This window comes from Capra hircus (genome assembly GCF_001704415.2).
Source record: "Capra hircus breed San Clemente chromosome X unlocalized genomic scaffold, ASM170441v1, whole genome shotgun sequence".
NCBI classification, from domain to species: domain Eukaryota; kingdom Metazoa; phylum Chordata; class Mammalia; order Artiodactyla; family Bovidae; genus Capra; species Capra hircus.
This window is the reverse complement of record NW_017189516.1, coordinates 9,333,717-9,351,642: the sequence shown is the minus strand read 5'-3', so window position 1 is coordinate 9,351,642 and position 17,926 is coordinate 9,333,717. Positions and strand designations below refer to the sequence as shown.

Genomic DNA, 17,926 nt, shown 5'->3' with positions numbered 1-17,926 from the left:
TAGCTGCTTTACTGAGTACTCTTTCTCTGTGCTCACCTGGTCTTTGTCTCACTCACATACTCACTTTCTACAGCATCCACCCCCTCCAACTCCCTGACCTCCTATATGCTTTTAAACTCATTTACTTGCATTTTCACTTTCTGGTTCTATTGTTCCTATCTATGTACATCTTGATATCTGTGGGCATATATCTGTCTCTTGAAAACACCTACATTTGTATGTATGTCTAAGCATACATGGGAACTTTTTCTGAATGTAAGTAGTTTTGATATGTCTGTATATCTATTAATATCTTTATGCATGTTTGACAAACTGTGTACGTATGTAAATATGAGTGCTGTGTGTGGGAGAGGTGTGTGACTGTGGTCTCAGGCTGACACACAAAAGATAATGGAGGACTCCTTGAGTCCTCTTCCTTAGTCTCACATTTAGGTGGCCATTGAAGAATGTTTCTCCTAACTTTCTGTTTTAGTTCAAGGCTACTATAACAAAATACCATAGACAGGGTGGCTTAAATGGTTCTGAGTGCTGAGAGGTTCAAGACCAAAGTACCAGCAGATTCAGTGTCTGAGGAGGGCCCTCCTTCTGGTTTGCAGCTGGCTGCCTTCTTGCTATATCCTCACATGGCACAGAGAGAGTAAGCTCTGGTCTCTTCCTCTTTTATAAGGGCACCAGGCCTGCCATGCAGACTCTACCTGATGACCTCCCAAAGGCTCCCACCTCCAAATACCATCACATGGTGGGGACTGAGGCTTCAAGATAGGAATTTTGAAGGGATGCAGACATTCAGTCCATAGCATTTTCCTTCTCCTGTAAAGACTCTACTAATTTCCCTATTTGCATTCAGATAACTTCCTACTTCAATCCTCTATTTTCCGTCAGTTTTTTTCAGGTCTGTCTCCAAGAGTGGGGATGGTGGGCTCTCTAAATAATTGTAACATTACCAGTGACAATATTATGAGTACACATGAATAAATGAACATAGTAGGGTGATAGTAAAACAGATAGTGGAAACAAAGAAAGGATGTCCAACCTTTTCAGTATTTCTCTTATAGGAAATGGAAACACATGGTAAGTATATTTCTGATTACACGATTTTCTGGTCACATATAAAGAAAATTTACACCCTGTTCTGAAACTATACTTTTGGCAATGCCAAAGAATGCTCAAACTACAGCACAATTGCATTCATCTCACATGCTAGTAAAGTAATGCTCAAAATTCTCCAAGCCAGGCTTCAATAGTACGTGAACCGTGAACTTCCAGATGTTCAAGCTGGTTATAGAAAAGGCAGAGGAATCAGAGATCAAATTGCCAACATCCGTTGGATTATCAAAAAAGCAAGAGAGTTCCAGAAAAAACATCTATTTCTGCTTTATTGACTATGCCAAAGCCTTTGACTATGAGGATCACCACAAACCATGGAAAATTCTGAAAGAGATGGGAATACCAGACCACCTTACCTGCCTCTTAAGAAATCTGTATGCAGGTCAGGAAGCCACAGACTGGTTCCAAAAAGGAATATGTCAAGGCTGTATATTGTCACCCTGCTTATTTAACTTATATGCAGAGTACATCATGAGAAACACTGGGCTGGATAAAGGCACAAGCTGGAATCAAGATTGCCAGGAGAAATATCAATAATCTCAGATATGCAGATGACAGCACCCTTATGGCAGAAAGTGAAAAAGAACTAAAGAGACTCTTGATGAAAGTGAAAGAGGAGAGTGAAAAAGGTGGCTTAAAGCTCAACATTCAGAAAACTAAGATCGTGGCATCAGGTCCCATCACTTCATGGCAAATAGATGGGGAAATAGTGGAAACAGTGACAGACTTTATCTTGGGGAGCTCCAAAATCGCTGCAGATGGTGACTGCAACCATGAAATTAAAAGATGCTTACTCCTTGGAAGAGAAGTTATGACCAACCTAGACAGCATATTAAAAAGCAGAGACATTACTTTGCCAACAAAGGTCTGTCTAGTCAAGGCTATGGTTTTTCCTGTGGTCATGTATGGATGTGAGAGTTGGACTATAAAGAAAGTTGAGCAACGAAAAATTGATGCTTTTGAATTGTGGTATTGAGAGTCCCTTGGACTGCAAGGAGATCCAACCAGTCCATCCTAAGGGAAATCAGTCCTGAATATTCATTGGAAGGACTGATGTTGAAGCTGAAACTCCAATACTTTGGCCACCTGATGTGAAGAGCTGACTCATTTGAAAAGCCCCTGATGCTGGGAAAGATTGAAAGCAGGAGAAAGGATGATATGCTTGGACAACATCACCGACTCAATGGACATGAGTTTGAGTAAACTTTGGGAGCTAGTGATGGACAGGGAGGCCTGGCGTGCTGCAGTCCATGGAGTTGCAGAGTCGGACACGACTGAGCAACTGAACTGAACTGATCTGAAACTCTTTATCTTTTCACTGGCTGCAAATGTACCCCAGCCATGGGGAGTACGTCTGCAGTGGCACATTTGAGCGTCACCACTAGCTCCCACACAAATTTACCTGAACTGACATGATGGCTATACTTCTCTGGGTTTATGAGATTATCTATCACTATGCCTCCCATACAGAGCTACTTCACTTTTAAAGCAACTGTTTAGAAAACTTGATTCATATTTTGTTCATTTTTAAGTATGCAACACTAAAAAACACATTAGTCTTTTTTAAAGCACTTACATTTTGAAAATAGAATAAAAAATCAGAATTTCCAATTAAATTATGTCTGGTGCCAATGTGCAAAGCCTCATGTGTTTCTGTGACTGGAGTTTATTTCATGGCTCTATTTTACATACTCTAGGTATGCAGTACAGTCAAAGCTCATTAATTGGGTCAAAGTAGGATAATATTAATACATAAATCATATTATAAATTATATAATATGTAATATATGTAAAGAAATGCAATTTTATTATTCACATGCACAGCTACTTAAACTATGCTCACTAAATTTAAACTAGCTTATTGATATCATCAGGGAACCTGTTCTGATGAATGAATAAGACTAATTTTTGCTCAGCAGTACATTTGTGTGCAGGTGGTGCCCCTGCACTACTAGAAGATACCTAAAAACTGTTTGCTCTCCTAAATGTTGTGAATATTCGGCAGAATCTTGTTTCTGCTACTCATTAGCCTTTTGTATAACAAGAGAGGGTTTATCCAGCAAGGATGAATTATCTCTGCAGTCCCATCCTGGTTAGTTAGGTTATATGACATTCTGAGAATTTTATGCAGCTGATGGGTCAAAAGTTGTTATTACTCTTAAAAAAAACCCTTTTTGTACTTACCAAATACCTAGTACCTGTACTAATGGAATGGAGATAAATACAGTGTTTTTCCATATTTAGTATTCATTTCCTATTAAACTTGAGTGGCCTTAGGTCTTGGTTTGCTCAGGACAGTCCCCATTTATGCCTGTTGTCCTGGTATAATTATTAATAGCACTCTCTGTCATTAAATGTGTCCCAGTTTGGATGGTATGGTCACCCTATATTTAGCAGAAGTCTGATTTCTCTTAAGGCTAGGCCTAAAAGCCAAAGACCTGTTCTCAAACTAGTAATGGTACTCATGCAGTAGTGGTATGTAGGTAAAGATAACAGTGGGGTGGAGACTTCCCCCAAATTAAGGAATATTTGGCACAATAGCTCTTAAAGCAAATAATGATCATTATTTGAGTGCTTACCAAATGCCAGACATTGTTATACAGGCATTTGGCATGGACCATCTTTTTTTTAATTGGAGAGCAATTGCTTTACAATGTTGTATTGGTTTCTGCTGTACAACCACACGAATCAGCCCTAGTTATACATATATCCCCTCCCACTTGAACGTCCTTCCCACCCCCCATCCCACTCCTCTAGGTTGTCACAGAGTACCAGGTTGAGCTCCCTGTGTTCTACAGCAACTTCCCACTAGGTATCTATTTAACATATGGTAATGTATATGTTTCAATGCTATTCTCTCAATTTGCCCTACACTCTCCTTCACCCACTGTGTCCACGAGTCTGCTCTCTGTCTGCATCTCTATTGGCATGAACCATCTTATTCTGTCTTCATAATTACCATGTAAGATAGAAATTGTTGTCATCCCCATCTTACATATGATGGAACTGAGGCACTGAGCATTATAAGCAAGTTGTTGAAGATCAAGCAGCCAGGAAGTGGTAGAACTGGGATCTAAGCCCAAGCAGTCTGACTCTAGAATTCGCATTCTCAACAATGACCCTTTCCAAAGAAAAGACATGAGGAAATGGTGTGAAAACTTGGGTCATTTGGTTCAGTACAGTTGAGGCATCAGTGGGCATATGATAAAATGCACAAAGAGAATGGCCAGAGGGGTAGTAACTTCTTAATGTATTTGCTTTCCCTTCTCCCTGCTTCTGCCAGCAAGTAAAGGCAGAGAAGATCATCAAAAGAAGTGGCACAGCCTATCATGACCTTGCTAGTTCAAAAACTACCTTTAGCAAAAATGCCTAAGAAAAGGGAATCAAGGAACTTACCCAGGGTCACCACACTAAGTTAACTGTAGAGCCAAGATTCAACCTATTTCCTCTGACTTCAAGTCCTCTGACTACAAATCTGGTGCTTTGGAAAAGGTTTTCTTCTTAAGGATCATAGAAGTATTAAGCATATGGAAAGTTGAGGTTGGAACCTGTGGCATGATTTGTGCTCTATCCTAACCATGAATAAGGATGCAGCCTCCCTGTGAGATTTGCTGCAGGAATATGCTACCAGTTTCAGATCCCCAAGCAACAATTTATTTTTTTCCATCTTGCAACATTGTATGCCAAACAAGGATACTGTTTCCAGTTTAGAAGCAATGCTCCCCCTTGTTGACATGTTCAGCTGCCTGTTGCTAGAACTTAAAGAACACATGCAACAATCCATTTTCACCTCAAATAGAGTCCAGATTTTAGATTCTCACTTAGCCAGTCTGTATTCTGCCATCATCCTTCCACTTCCTACCCATAAAAGCACTAGACAAGTTCCATTTCCTTCTTGTACTTCCAACCTGTCATGATCTCACCTTTTAGTCAGCTCCTACAGTCCCACAGACTCCTTTCTCCGTGTAAACACGTGCATTTCTCTTACCCTAAAAAAAAAAAAAATACTAGGCCCTAATATCTCCCTAGTTAGAAATACTAATTCCTTCCTTTCACAATCAAAATTCTTCTAAAAGGAAGCTACACTTGACCACATTGGCTTCACTCATTAACCCCTTGCTATCTGGCTTCCTTCCCTACCTCGTGTATTTTTCATAGAGCACCAGTGAACCCCTAATGGCAAAAAGGGTTGTTTTTTTTTTTACCCTTTTGTGATACATGACATTGTTACTACATCTCCCTTCTTGTAACTCTCTCATCCCTTGATTACTATAAAACTGTACTAGTTCTCACTCAACATTTTTGTTTCCTTTTTGGCATCTTTCTCTCCTAACTCCCCAAAACAGGTATTTCCCAAATTATTCTCTTCTTCTTAGCTCAAAGATTTTCATCATGGTGTGGGGCAGGTTTCAAAAAGTAACATAATCTGCTTTGCATGTTTTATGAAGCTCATCCAGACAAAGAATAGACTGGAAGTCAACAAGAATGGAAGTTGAAACCAGTTAGATATTGCAGGAAGTCCAAGTGAGAGATGACAGTGCCAGGACTGGGATGGTGGCAGCACAGAGGAGAGAAGTGGATATAGTTAGGATGTGTCTTGAAGAAGAAGAGAAGTCGCTCATGCGTGTCTGACTCTTTGCGACCCCATGGACTGTAGCCCACCAGTCTCCTCGGTCCATGGGATTTTCCAGGCATGAATACTGGAGTGGGTTGCCATTTCCTTCTCCAGGGGGTCTTCCCGACTCAGGGATTGAACCCGGGTCCCCCGCATTGTAGGCAGACGCTTTACCGTCCAAGCTACCAGGGAAGCCGTGTCTTGAAGGTAAAGCCAATGGATATTGATAGACTGGATTTAGGAGTGAGAGAAAAGGAGGGAATACAAATAACTCCCAGGTTTCTGGCTTAGGCAGCTGGATAGATGTTGGTATCTTTACTGAGCTATGAAAAATGGGGAAGGGGTGGCAAAGACTTGGATAGGAAAATCGGGAGTTTGGTTTGAAAATGTTAAGTTAGATATGACATTTAGACATTGATAGACAATATGACAATTAGATACTGGAGAAAGCCATGTTCCCTTGGCTATCTCAGCCACTATTATGACTTTAGCTATCTCTTATGTATGAGGGAGGCTTGTGTAGAGGCTTATCTATCCCTTATGTAGAGGCTTCCCTTGTGGCTCAGGTGGTAAAGCGTCTGCCTACAATGTGGGAGACCTGGGTTTGATCCCTGGGTCAGGAAGTTCCCCTGGAGAAGGAAATAGCAACCCACTCCAGTATTCTTACCTGGAAAATCCCATGGATGGAGGAGCCCGGTAGGAGTCCATGGGATCGCAAAGAGTCAGACACGACTGAGCCACTTTACTTCACTTTATGTATGAGGGAAAATAAAATGGGTTAAGCACCTGCCCTCGCATCTGAGTTCTCCTCCTAATTTCCCTGTTCCTTATATTGATATTTACTGACATTCTCTTCATACAGACTTTTAAGAATTTTCAGTGACTCTCCTCCATCTCCTTCTCACACCAATATCCAAATAGTTAGTAGTAAGGAAGTCCTGTTGAACCTACCCTATGCATTATTTCTTTCTCTCTGTTTCCATTAACCCTTCCCAAGTTTAAATTATCATTACTTAGGAGTTCCCTGGCAGTCCAGTGGTTAGGACTCCACCCTTCCACTACAGGGGGCACAGGTTTCAGCCCTGGTCAGGGAATGAAAGCCCACATGTCACGTGGTGCAGCCAAACAAAAAGCAAAACAAAATATAAATCACTGTTACTTGTTATCGGAACCATTGCAGCACTCCCACTGCCTGTAGGATATCTAATCAGTGTCTAATCTTCCCTACATACTGCTGTTGCTAAGTCGCTTCAGTCATGTCCGACTCTCTGCGACCCCATAGAAATCCTTCATTTTAAGTTTTCTGTTTAAATGTCTCCCTATTTCCCACAGGGTGAAGTTTATTTTCTTTAGCTTGGTATTCAAAACACTTCATGAGCCAGCCCCTTCAGCTTAACTAATCTAGAAATGTTTTCCTTTTTGTTTTTGCATATGCTGTTGATTCTAGTCAGCCTGCCCCTCCCCTGGCTCCCTTCTTCACCAAGTAAAATCTCACCTATTCTCTAGGACCCTTTCAGATACCACTGAGTAAGAACCCTAGTTTGCCATTTATTAAGCACCAGATTTTAAGTACTTAATGCTTATTAATTAAATAACCTAAGCATCCTACATTCATTATCTGACTCTGTACTGCTTATAGTTTCTTGTGTATCTGTCTCACCTCTACAAAAATGCAAATCCCTGAGACAAGAGATCAGATTGTAATTCATCCTGAAGGTTGAATCCTCAGCTATACTGTACACCTAGTTGATGTCAGATAAAGTTTAATGAATGATAGAATGATTGCAGAACTTTGAAGTAGTTTCTATGGGAAGATACAAAAGAAGCATAAGAGCTTACATTCTAGCTAAAGAATACATAGCAAGAGATTTTTAAAAAATCCAGATTTCCTGCTTTTCTGCTTGAAAGTGTGTGATTTTGAATAGTTACTTGGAAGTGTATAAATTTTAAGGTATTTTCTCTCTCTAAACTACATTTGTAAAATGGGTGTATTACAACCTCGTATAGGACTGTTGCAAGGATGAAATGAGATGATATGTCCAAGTGTATATCACAATACTTGATAAATGTTTAATATCCTTAAAGAAGGTAAGTATATTGGATTGTCTGAGAGGTGTTAGTAAAGTCAGTTCATGTTGATATGAGAGTTGGGGACTTGGACATTGGCTAGTTTCCATCAGATAATAGGAACCCCCAGGAACCTGGAAATACTGGTGGTAATTCTAAAACTGCTTCAGCATAAAATAGTTTTTATGAACCCTCACACCAAACATAAAATATTTCCCTAACCCTTGTATAGCTGCAAAGACAAAAGGAAGGAAGGAAGAGGAGCTACAGTTTCCAACGTCACCTAGAGTATCTTATTCTACATCAATTTTCAAAGAGTGATTTGACATTATTGCTTGATTGGAATCTACCAAGCAATTTACAGAATACCAGGCAGCCTCTTGAGAAAGTAGTACCATCTTTGCCAGAGTAAATTATTGGGATTGTTAACTTTTACATGGACAGGGACAGATAATAATGAAAAGCAGTAAACCAAGTTGCCGCACAGAATTTTCTGTGTAAACCGTTGGTACCGTTAATTAGTCCCGCAACAAAAAATGTCCATCTGAGGCAGTTGGGTGGTCCCGGGCTCTTAGTGGCCACATTGTGTCTGTCTTTAGATATTAATGTCGGTGTATTCGCAGATTGAGGCAATTCACAAAGCGTTGAGACTGTTTGGGGTTTTTTCTTTCTTTTTCTTTTTTTCTTTTTAAGTGCTAAAACTCAAATTCGCGGCTATTTTACTAATTAGCCCCCGCTCTTCCGCTACTCAAATCTCTCAAAACTACATCTCCCATCATGCTCGGAAGCTGGTTTGACCTCATCTCAAATGGCCCCGTAGGGGAACAAGGATGGTTAATTTTGACTGTGCTAAATTATACCATAAAATATCTGCCCTAGTTGGCAGCTATTTGGACTTTTATTTCTCCCGACCTCCCGTTTTTGAACTGTAGTCACTAAATGAAGGGGTTCTGGCCTGAGGAGGCCCATGTATGCCTTCAATTGGATGGGGAGCGAGAACAGTGTTGCTGGCGATCTCGAGACTCGGAGGGAATGTTGACCAAGGAGCACCGCTGCGGCCGATCGGTGGAGCAGGAACCCGAGCCCAGGCTGAGTCCGAAAAAAGCCGGATCCCGACGGTGGTTCCGAAACGGCTGTAAGTGGAAGATGGAGGGGTCGGAGGAAGCGGCGGACGCTGGGCAGTCGCTGCCCCCAGTTTACATTTACAGTCCCGAGTATGTTAGCGTGTGCGACTCCCTGGCCAAAGTCCCCAAACGGGTAAGAAAGATTGGGGTGATCGCCGTGAGTTTGGGGGTGGGGTAAGGGCCGGTGGACGAGAGGGCATTAGAAAGCGAAGAGGATACAGGGCTGGGAAAAATCTTCAGCAGAAATTTGAACAGTTGTACCAGATGATGGAGGAAGTGTTCCCTTAGAGAGTTTCCTAAGAGCGCAGCTGGGCGTCCAACGGAAAGGTGGGGGTGGGATGGAGGTGCGGGGGAGGGGATCGCGCGGAGGGGACGGTATCTCTACTGCCAGGGATCCCCAAAGGGGAGAAGAAGCTGAGGGAGAAGTGTTCTATCACCTCCATAAGGCCCGATAGCTTTCGCCTTAGTGATTTGAGTTTTGGGGGTGGGGGGGCCAGTGAACGTGAGGGCATTAGGAAGCGAAGAGGACACAGGGCTAGGGGAAATCTTCAGCAGAAATTTGAACAGTTGTACCAGGTGATAGAGGAAGTGTTCCCTTTGAGAGTTTCCTGAGAGCGCAGCTGGGCGTCCAACGGAAAGGTGGGGGTGGGATGGAGGTGCGGGGGAGGGGATCGCGCGGAGGGGACGGTGTCTCTACTGCCAGGGATCCCCAAAGGGGAAAAGAAGCTGAGGGAGAAAAGTGTTCCATCACCTCCGTAAAACCTGGTAGCTTTCGCCTTAGTGATTTAAATACTATGTATTGTCTAAAGTGCTTTGTAAACTGTTAAAAGAAGGGAGGGGAGTTAAAAGTTTCTTTGTTCAGGATGATTAAGTCGATGGGATTTCTCTGAATTAAAACATGTAAGAGACCATTCATTTCTGCCTTTATCCCCTTTTTATGCTGATGTTTTTAGGCCAGTATGGTACATTCCTTGATTGAAGCATATGCACTGCATAAGCAAATGAGGTAAGTTGTGTTTTGAACAGAACCCTGAACCCAAGTGTTCATACCTTTAATGTCCTGCTTCACAGGTGGGGCTAATTAGTGAGAGAATGGTACTTTTTTTTAAAGTTTTCTCTTTTTTGTGTGTGTGATACATAGTGTTGGTAATTGGCCTGTAGCCTAATGAAAGCTCTTGAAGAATTAAGAAAACTCGAAAAAAGTGCTTGAAGCAGTTAAGAAATAGGGCTTTATTGCTGGAAGGGAAATATCCTAGGGATAGGTATTTTGTGGAGGTTTTGGGGTTAGAACATATGGGTACTAAAACCTATCTGATAAAAAATACCTTCAGCTGGGAGGTGTTCTGGTTTGCTTGTTGTTTTTTTTTTCTCCTAAGCCAGGTCTGAGAGTATGGATTCTATTTAAGACTTTTAGGCATACCATTACCACCACCAAACTTAAATGATGAGCCTGCTGCTGCTGCTGCTAAGTCGCTTCAGTCGTGTCCGACTCTGTGCGACCCCATAGACAGCAGCCCACCGGGCTCCCCCGTCCCTGGAATTCTCCAGGCAAGAATACTGGAGTGGGTTGCCATTTCCTTCTCCAATGCATGAAAGTGAAAAGTGAAAGTCAAGTCGCTCAGTCGTGTCCGACTCTTAGCGACCCCATGGACTGCAGCCCACCAGGCTCCTCCGTCCATGGGATTTTCCAGGCAAGAGTACTGGAGTGGGGTGCCATGAGCCTAGACATTCAAAACCAAAGGAAATTCCTGTAATGAAGGCCAGAATTCAGCAGAGCTAAGTGCTTCTTTAAAAACAAAAAAAAAAATTTGAACTTGCTGTTTGTCATTATAATAGTAAATATAACCCTGACACTTGTAGGGGTATTTCTGACATTACCTGGCCAATTAGGTGAGCATCTGTCTATGCTGGCTAGTGTGATATGCTTCATTTATCTCCCAAATGGTAGTGTAAATTTTATCCTTATTATTAACAAAATCATTTGTTGAGTATCCTCTTTATGAATGTTTTTCAACCATTTTTAAACCTATGTGTTTGGTAAATAGAGAAACTACTTGCCTTTCATTAAAGTTATTTAGCATTTAAAAAATTAAGAAATCAAAGAAAAATAAAACTGTCTTTCTTGTTAAGTAGGGAGGCTTTTAGTAATGATTTGTTAAGAGGAAGAGTGGTGGCTTCCCTGGTGGCTCAGGTGGTAAAGAATCTGCCTGCAATGCAAACAAACAAACAAAAAAAGACCCAGGTTTGATCTCTATGTTGGGAAGTTCCCCTGGAGAAGGAAATGGCAAGCCTCTCTAGTATTCTTGCCTGGAGAATACCATGGACAGAGGAGCCTGGTGGGCTACAGTCCATGGGGTCGCAAAGAGTCAGACACGACTGAGCAACTACCATACACAAGAGGAAGAGTATTAGAAGAGGGAGCAATGAGGGCTGGGAAACATGGTACAAGAAACCATAAAATTTTTATTTTAATAAACAGAGTTGTCACCTCGTGTGGATATGTATTCTTGAAGAAGAAGCAAGACTCCTTGGATCTTGGCTATGTGTATTTAATTTTTAAGGCTGAGACTGCTTGATAATGGTAGTAGCCTACATAACCATATTAATTCCTTTCAGCGACAAAAACACCCACTACTGCCTCCCTGTGGCCTAGGTCATGCATTTTCTACTTGAATGTGCATAGGAATCACCTTGTTAAAATACAGATTTTTTTAAAATTTTATTTTGTTAAATTATAGTTGATTTACAATACTGTTTAGTTTCTGATGTACAGCAAAGTGATTCAGATATGCTGTGCTTAGTTGCTCAGTCATGTCTGACTCTTTATGACCCCATGGACAGTAGTAGCCCACCAGGCTCCTTTGTCCATGGGGATTCTCCAGGCAAGAATACTGGAGTGGGTTGCCATTTCCTCCTCCAGGGGATTTTTCCCAACCAAGGGATCGAACCCTCATTTTCTGTAACTCCTGCATTGGTAGACAGATTCTTTACCACTGAGCTACCTGGGAGGAGTATGTATAATACTTTGCATCTGCTAATCCAAAACTTCCAATCCAAAAATGGTTCAGAAATTTGAGTGTCATCCTTGTGCAGGGACAATGCTAATCTTCTCTGTGTCGTTCAAATTTTAGTATATGTGTTGCTGAAGCAAGCTGCTGCTGCTGCTGCTACTGCTGCTAAGTCGCTTCAGTCGTGTCCGACTCTGTGCGACCCCATAGACGGCAGCCCATCAGACTCCCCCTTCCCTGGGATTCTCCAGGCAAGAACACTGAAGTGGGTTGCCATTTCCTTCTTCAATGCAGGAAAGTGAAAGTGAAGTTGCTCAGTCGTGTCCGAATCTTAGCGACCCCATGGACTGTAGCCTACCAGGCTCCTCTGCCCATGGGATTTTCCAGGCAAGAGTACTGGAGTGGGGTGCCATTGCCTTCTCTGGCTGAAGCAAGCGCTAAAGTACAAATTCTGATTCAATAAGTCTGATGGGAGGCTGAAATTCTGCTTTTCTGACAAGCTCCCAGGTGCTGCTGCTGCTGGTCCATAGACCACCCCAGAGAGCAGTAGTGGCAGTGGGAGAGTCAGGAAGAGGATATAGGGACTAGGCAGCCGGAAGTTAGAGGTGGTTAAGTCCTTGTTGTTAGGTTAGTGCCCTGTATTCTCTCCATTACTCCTATTTTTCACTTCTTGTGAACAGTTGGTTGAGAGCTTCTGAGTAAAGTCTAGTCAGCCTATTTTCTCCTTCCTCTCAGAAGCAGATGTGAGTGACAAGATACAGAAATTTCTACATTTTTGGTTGCCTATTTCTTTATCCTTTACTATTAATAATAATGAGAGTTACCCACAAAGCATTTTCGTGTATGTTATCATTTAATCTTCACATAAGTTCCTTAAGATACCCCCACTTTACAGATGAGGAAACTGAACAACAGAATGGCCATCTTATCTGAGGTTATAGAGCTGGTAATCATGATGGGAACCCAGTTCTCTGACTCCAAATTCAAAATTCATGACAATTCAGCTGCCTAGTGAAGTAAAATTTTAGTTGAAAGAATTGTATTTGCCCAGTTAGGAGAACTGATTCAAATGAAAGTATTACTTCCTACTGGTTTGTCATGAAAGTTGTAACTCACAGAGCAAAGTTTGTGTGATACCTGATTATTTAATTTTAATATAATTATTCTTTTTTTTTTACCTACCTTTAAACTTAAGGGACATATCTATCCTGTCACCCCTGTTTAATGCAGTGGATGTGAGAAAATGAAGACTGCAGTGCAGTGGAGGAACATGTTTATTGTTTCAGCACCCTGGAACCAGAAGCTGGAAGGTTTGGCTCCTGCTTCCAGGTTTTGGCATACTCTGGATCTGACTCACTCACCTCTCTTTGTTCTCTGTTATTATTAGGATAGTTAAGCCCAAAGTGGCCTCCATGGAGGAGATGGCCAGCTTCCACACTGATGCCTATCTGCAGCATCTCCAGAAGGTCAGCCAAGATGGCGATGATGATCATCCAGACTCCATAGAATATGGACTAGGTAAAGTCATCACCAGGCAATGATGGGAGACAGACAGCCTCCATCCATAGATCATAAGTACTTCATCTTTTATAACTTGCAAAGTGAAAGCCGTTCAGTTGTGTCCAGCTCTTTGCAACCCCATGGACTATACAGTCCATGGAATTCTCCAGGCCCGAATACTGGAGTGGGTTGCCATTCCTTTCTCCAGGGGATCTTCCCAACCTAGGGATCAAACCCAGGTCTCCTGCATTGCAGGCGAATTCTTTACTGGTTGAGCCACCAGGGAAGCCCAAGAATACTGGAGTGGGTAGCCTATCCCTTCTCCGGGGGATCTTTCCAACCCAGGAATCAAACCGGGGTCTCTTGCATTGTAGGCAGATTTTTTACCAGCTGAGCTACCAGGGAAGCCCTTATAACTTGAATGATGGTCTTTAAAACTTTCAAATTAACTACTAATATGTTAACCATAATATTAATCTCTTAGTTTAACTACACTCCCATATGAATTGAGCAAAATTAATGATGGATCAAATAGAGAAAAACCTTTTAGTTGCTTAGGCCCTAATAGCAGTGCCCAGATTGGGTCAGTCTATATGTACACTGATTTAACTGTCCTGTGACCTTGTATTTTAACTTCAGTATAGATTTATGTTCTGGGTAAGTTTGATACCTTATTTCTCATTAAACAGGTGCATTTTTAAAGAACCATAAGTGGCCAATAGGATAGTCTAGAGAAACAGTATGATTTAGTAGAAAAACACTAGACTGGAGGTATGTGTGGAAGGTGGAGCTTAAAACACCAGAGGGTCCCATACCTGGCTCTGTGTCATCACTGATATGACATATCACCTCTCAGTCCTCAGTTTCCTCATCTATAGGATGTGACTAGTTAGTTTAGCCTTTCTAGCTCTAACACATTGAAGACATTTATCTCTCATTTGGAGCTGATGTTAGCACAGTAGCTTTTTGGTAGGATATGTTGTTGTTGTACCTCAACCTAGTCTTTCTAATAGGGTTGCTGCTACTGCTAAGTCACTTCAGTCGTGTCTGACTCTGCGACCCCATAGACGGCAGCCCACGAGGCTCCCCCGTCCCTGGGATTCTCCAGGCAAGAACACTGGAGTGGGTGGCGCCAGACCCAATTCCAATGTATGGAGGAAGGAATTTGCCTCCACATTACCAAACAATGCTCAGGACACCAGCTTGGTGTCCTCCAATTCAACTCAGTTCTGACACTATACCTGGAGATAGCATCAGATTCCACAGGTGAAGTGCTCAGTCCCACAAGACTTCACTCCACATCAGACACCAGTTGCAAACCCAAGCTGCTACCTGTGCTCTGACTGACAGGCTGCAAATCAGAGGTTCTAACAATCTCACCAACTCAAGATGCCAAGCATAAGTCCAAGTTGTTAACTCTGCTTCTAAACAACTGTAAATCAGAAATTTGCATGACCTCTCCCCCACCCTTGGATTTAATTAATTTTATAGAGCAGCTCACAGAACCTAGGAAACCCATATAGTCACTAGATTACTAGTTAATGATAAAAGGATATAACTCAGGAATAGCCAGATGAAAGAGATGCAGGAAGTCAAGGTATGAGGAAGGGGCACAGAGTTTCCATGCCCTTTCCAAGCATGCCACTCTCCCCAAATCTCTATGTGTTCACCAACCCAGAAATTCTCCAAACCCTCTTCTTTGGGGTTTTTATGGAGGCTTCATTACATAGGCATGATTGATTAAAGACATTGGCCAATTGGAGATTGAACTTGTTGACCTAAACAAATAGGCTGCCAGATATTTCTCCATCAACCATGGGTTGGTTTGGGATCAGCAGAGAATTAGAATTTGGGGTCTGCAACCATAGCAAGCCATGTGCAATTTCTTGCATCGCTAGGGAAGAACACTCTTATGGAGAAGGAAAGGAAGCTGGAAGGGCTATAGTAACAAAAAAAAAAAAAAAAAAAAGGAAAGGAAAGAGAGTGGGAAAGAAAGTCCCTGGCTTTTCATTGACTTGAGTCCTTGCCAGGAAAGAAGTCTTTCTTGTTAAACTTGGTTATTATTTCAGAGTGTGAGAGCTCCCCCTTCTGGTCTCCTGACTCTGTTTAATTGAAGTTTCTGTTTATTAATTTCTTACAAACTCAATCTCCAGTTTCTCTTCGCTCACACAGGAGATCAGGAGGTAGAACTGATAGTTCCAACCCTCGTATGCCTGGTTCTGCTGGCAACCACCCCCCATCCTTAGTTGTGGTCCACAAGTCACCTCATCAATATAACCAAGATATGTCGCTGATTCATCATTTAGGAATTCCAAGAATTTTAAGAGTTCTGTGCCAGAAACTGGGAATAAGACCAATTATGCAGTTGACCCTTAAACAACCCATGGATTAGGGGTAGCCACCCTCTGCACAGTTGAAAATCTTAGTATAACTTATAATTGGCCCTCCATATCTGCTGTTCTGCATCCAGGGATTCAACCTACCAGTGATGGTGTAGTACTGTAGTATTTTCTATTGAAAAAACAAGTCCACCTATAAGTGGGTCTGCATTGTTCAATCCCATGTTGTTCAAGAGCTAACTACATATTCCTTATAAATCATAATATTACACCCCTCTTTTTCCAGTTTGTCTTTTAACGAGCTCTTCTGATGTTTGCCTGAAGGTTATGACTGCCCAGCCACTGAAGGAATATTCGACTATGCAGCAGCTGTAGGAGGGGCTACAATCACAGCTGCCCAGTGCCTGATTGATGGAATGTGCAAAGTAGCAATCAACTGGTCTGGAGGGTGGCATCATGCAAAGAAGTAAGATAACGACCTTTCTGCTTTCTATTTCTTTCCTTGAATCAGCTTTTCATTTATGTAAAGTCTTATGTTTATTGTATTGGTATTTATTGAGAGACGTGTGTGTGTGTGTGTGGCACTTAGCTAGGTATTCTGAAGAGATGCAAGTAAAATTAAAAAAAGATGACATAATATAGTGGAAAGTGTACTATTGAAAGTCAGGATACTTGGGCTTTATGCCTAGTTTCTCTACAAACTTGGCTGACTGACCTGGATAGATTCGTCTCTTTCAGTATCAGTCTCTTCTTCAGGAAAATAGGGAGAACAAAGGGTATCAATAGTAGATTTATAATAGTAGATAAGTATATCTAGACAATCCCTAAATTCCTTCTAAGCTTTCTAGAAATTGCCCTATCTCCAAGGAACTCTAGAAACATTAATAAAACTAGAATAATTAGGGAGCAACATCAGTTTTGGTACCAGTTGAATATGTGTATGAGCTGTATTTAGTAATAAGGAGCAATTAATCGTGGAAGTTTTGGAAGAGGTGAATTACAGAGCTAGTTCTAGAAAGGAGCAGAAAGCAGATTTTTGAATAGGTTAAGAATGGATGAGAATAGATTTAAAACAAATGGCTGAGGAATCAAAAAGGAGATTTATGCTGCTATCTCTAAGCAAAGCGGCAGCTGGAGCTAGATTTTTTTCTAAGGAGAAAGGGCTTATGAAACAACTATTGGGTGCTACTTGGAGTTACAGGAAAAGTCCTTTTGGAATTTTAACATTTCAAACAGTTGTACTCTGTGTCTAACAAGGACTTCTGAGTATGATTTAGCATTTGGCATGTCACTTAAAATGTCTGTGGTACATGTTGGAGAAGAAATATTTTATTTATTTATTTTTATTGAAGTATAGTTAATTTACAATGTTGTGTTAATTTCAAGTGTACAGCAAAGTGATTCAGTTACACTTTCCAGATTCTTTTCCATTATAGGTTATTACAAGATACTGAGTATACGGTATTGCAAGATACTGCTATAGAGTAGATCCTGCCTATTTACCTATTCTATATAGAGTATGTAGTATGTGTATCTGTTAATCCCAAACTCCTAATTTATCCCCCTGCCCCAGGCAGGAGAAAGATTTTAAAAACTGAACTTATCAATGTGCTGTTTGAGTGAAATGAAGCAGCAGTAGTAGTTAACTGCCAATGCATCATTCACACACCGATTGTTCATACCATCTGCCATGACCTTGCTGCTCCAGGGCTCTTGAGTCTAGAGACAACACTTCATCTTTCAGAATAAAACCTCGAGCACAGATTCAGCATATGCAGGTTAAGGTAATAATATGGAATTCTTTTCATCAAGTGAATAGATTTCATGACCAAGGAAACTCTTGAGTAAGTTTACTACTAGAATCCACTACTGAGGCAATGGAACAAAGAGAAGCAGTGTTTAGTAATCAGTTTTATATGCCCTTAAAAACAGAAATAACCTGCTTTTTGTTAGTTTTTGCCCTGTTAAAAAGTTCAAAGTCAAGACAGTGATCTCTAGAAGGAAAAAAATGACCCTATCTCCTTCAAGCTATAGATCAAAGGGATAAAACCGAGCACCTCTGAACCAAGGACTTCTATGCCTTCTCATACTTAGCAAGTTGAGAAGAAAAGTAGTGTGGTTTCATGGGAAATGCCCAGTCCTACAAGTCAGATCTAGTTTCTGTGT

At 41.4% G+C, this 17,926-nt stretch overlaps 1 protein-coding gene across 1 annotated transcript; it reads left to right on the top strand.

The window, feature by feature from the left end:
* Positions 1–8,595: 8,595 nt before the first annotated feature.
* On the top strand, positions 8,596–16,304 carry HDAC8 (histone deacetylase 8). Its single transcript, XM_018043630.1, has 4 exons — positions 8,596–9,046; positions 9,867–9,919; positions 13,309–13,439; positions 16,085–16,304. The coding sequence occupies exons 1-4, from the start codon at positions 8,729–8,731 to the stop codon at positions 16,228–16,230; spliced, it is 648 nt and encodes a 215-aa protein (XP_017899119.1). The 5' UTR covers positions 8,596–8,728; the 3' UTR covers positions 16,231–16,304.
* Positions 16,305–17,926: the final 1,622 nt, after the last annotated feature.

Bases quoted from the DNA above. Each gene is read 5' to 3' on its own strand.
- HDAC8 (XM_018043630.1), top strand. From the start codon at position 8,729: ATGAAGGGGTTCTGGCCTGAGGAGGCCCATGTATGCCTTCAATTGGAT. The intron at 9,047-9,866 runs GTAAGAAAGATT...TGATGTTTTTAG, and splicing joins TGGCCAAAGTCCCCAAACGG to GCCAGTATGGTACATTCCTT. The intron at 13,440-16,084 runs GTAAAGTCATCA...GTTTGCCTGAAG, and splicing joins CTCCATAGAATATGGACTAG to GTTATGACTGCCCAGCCACT.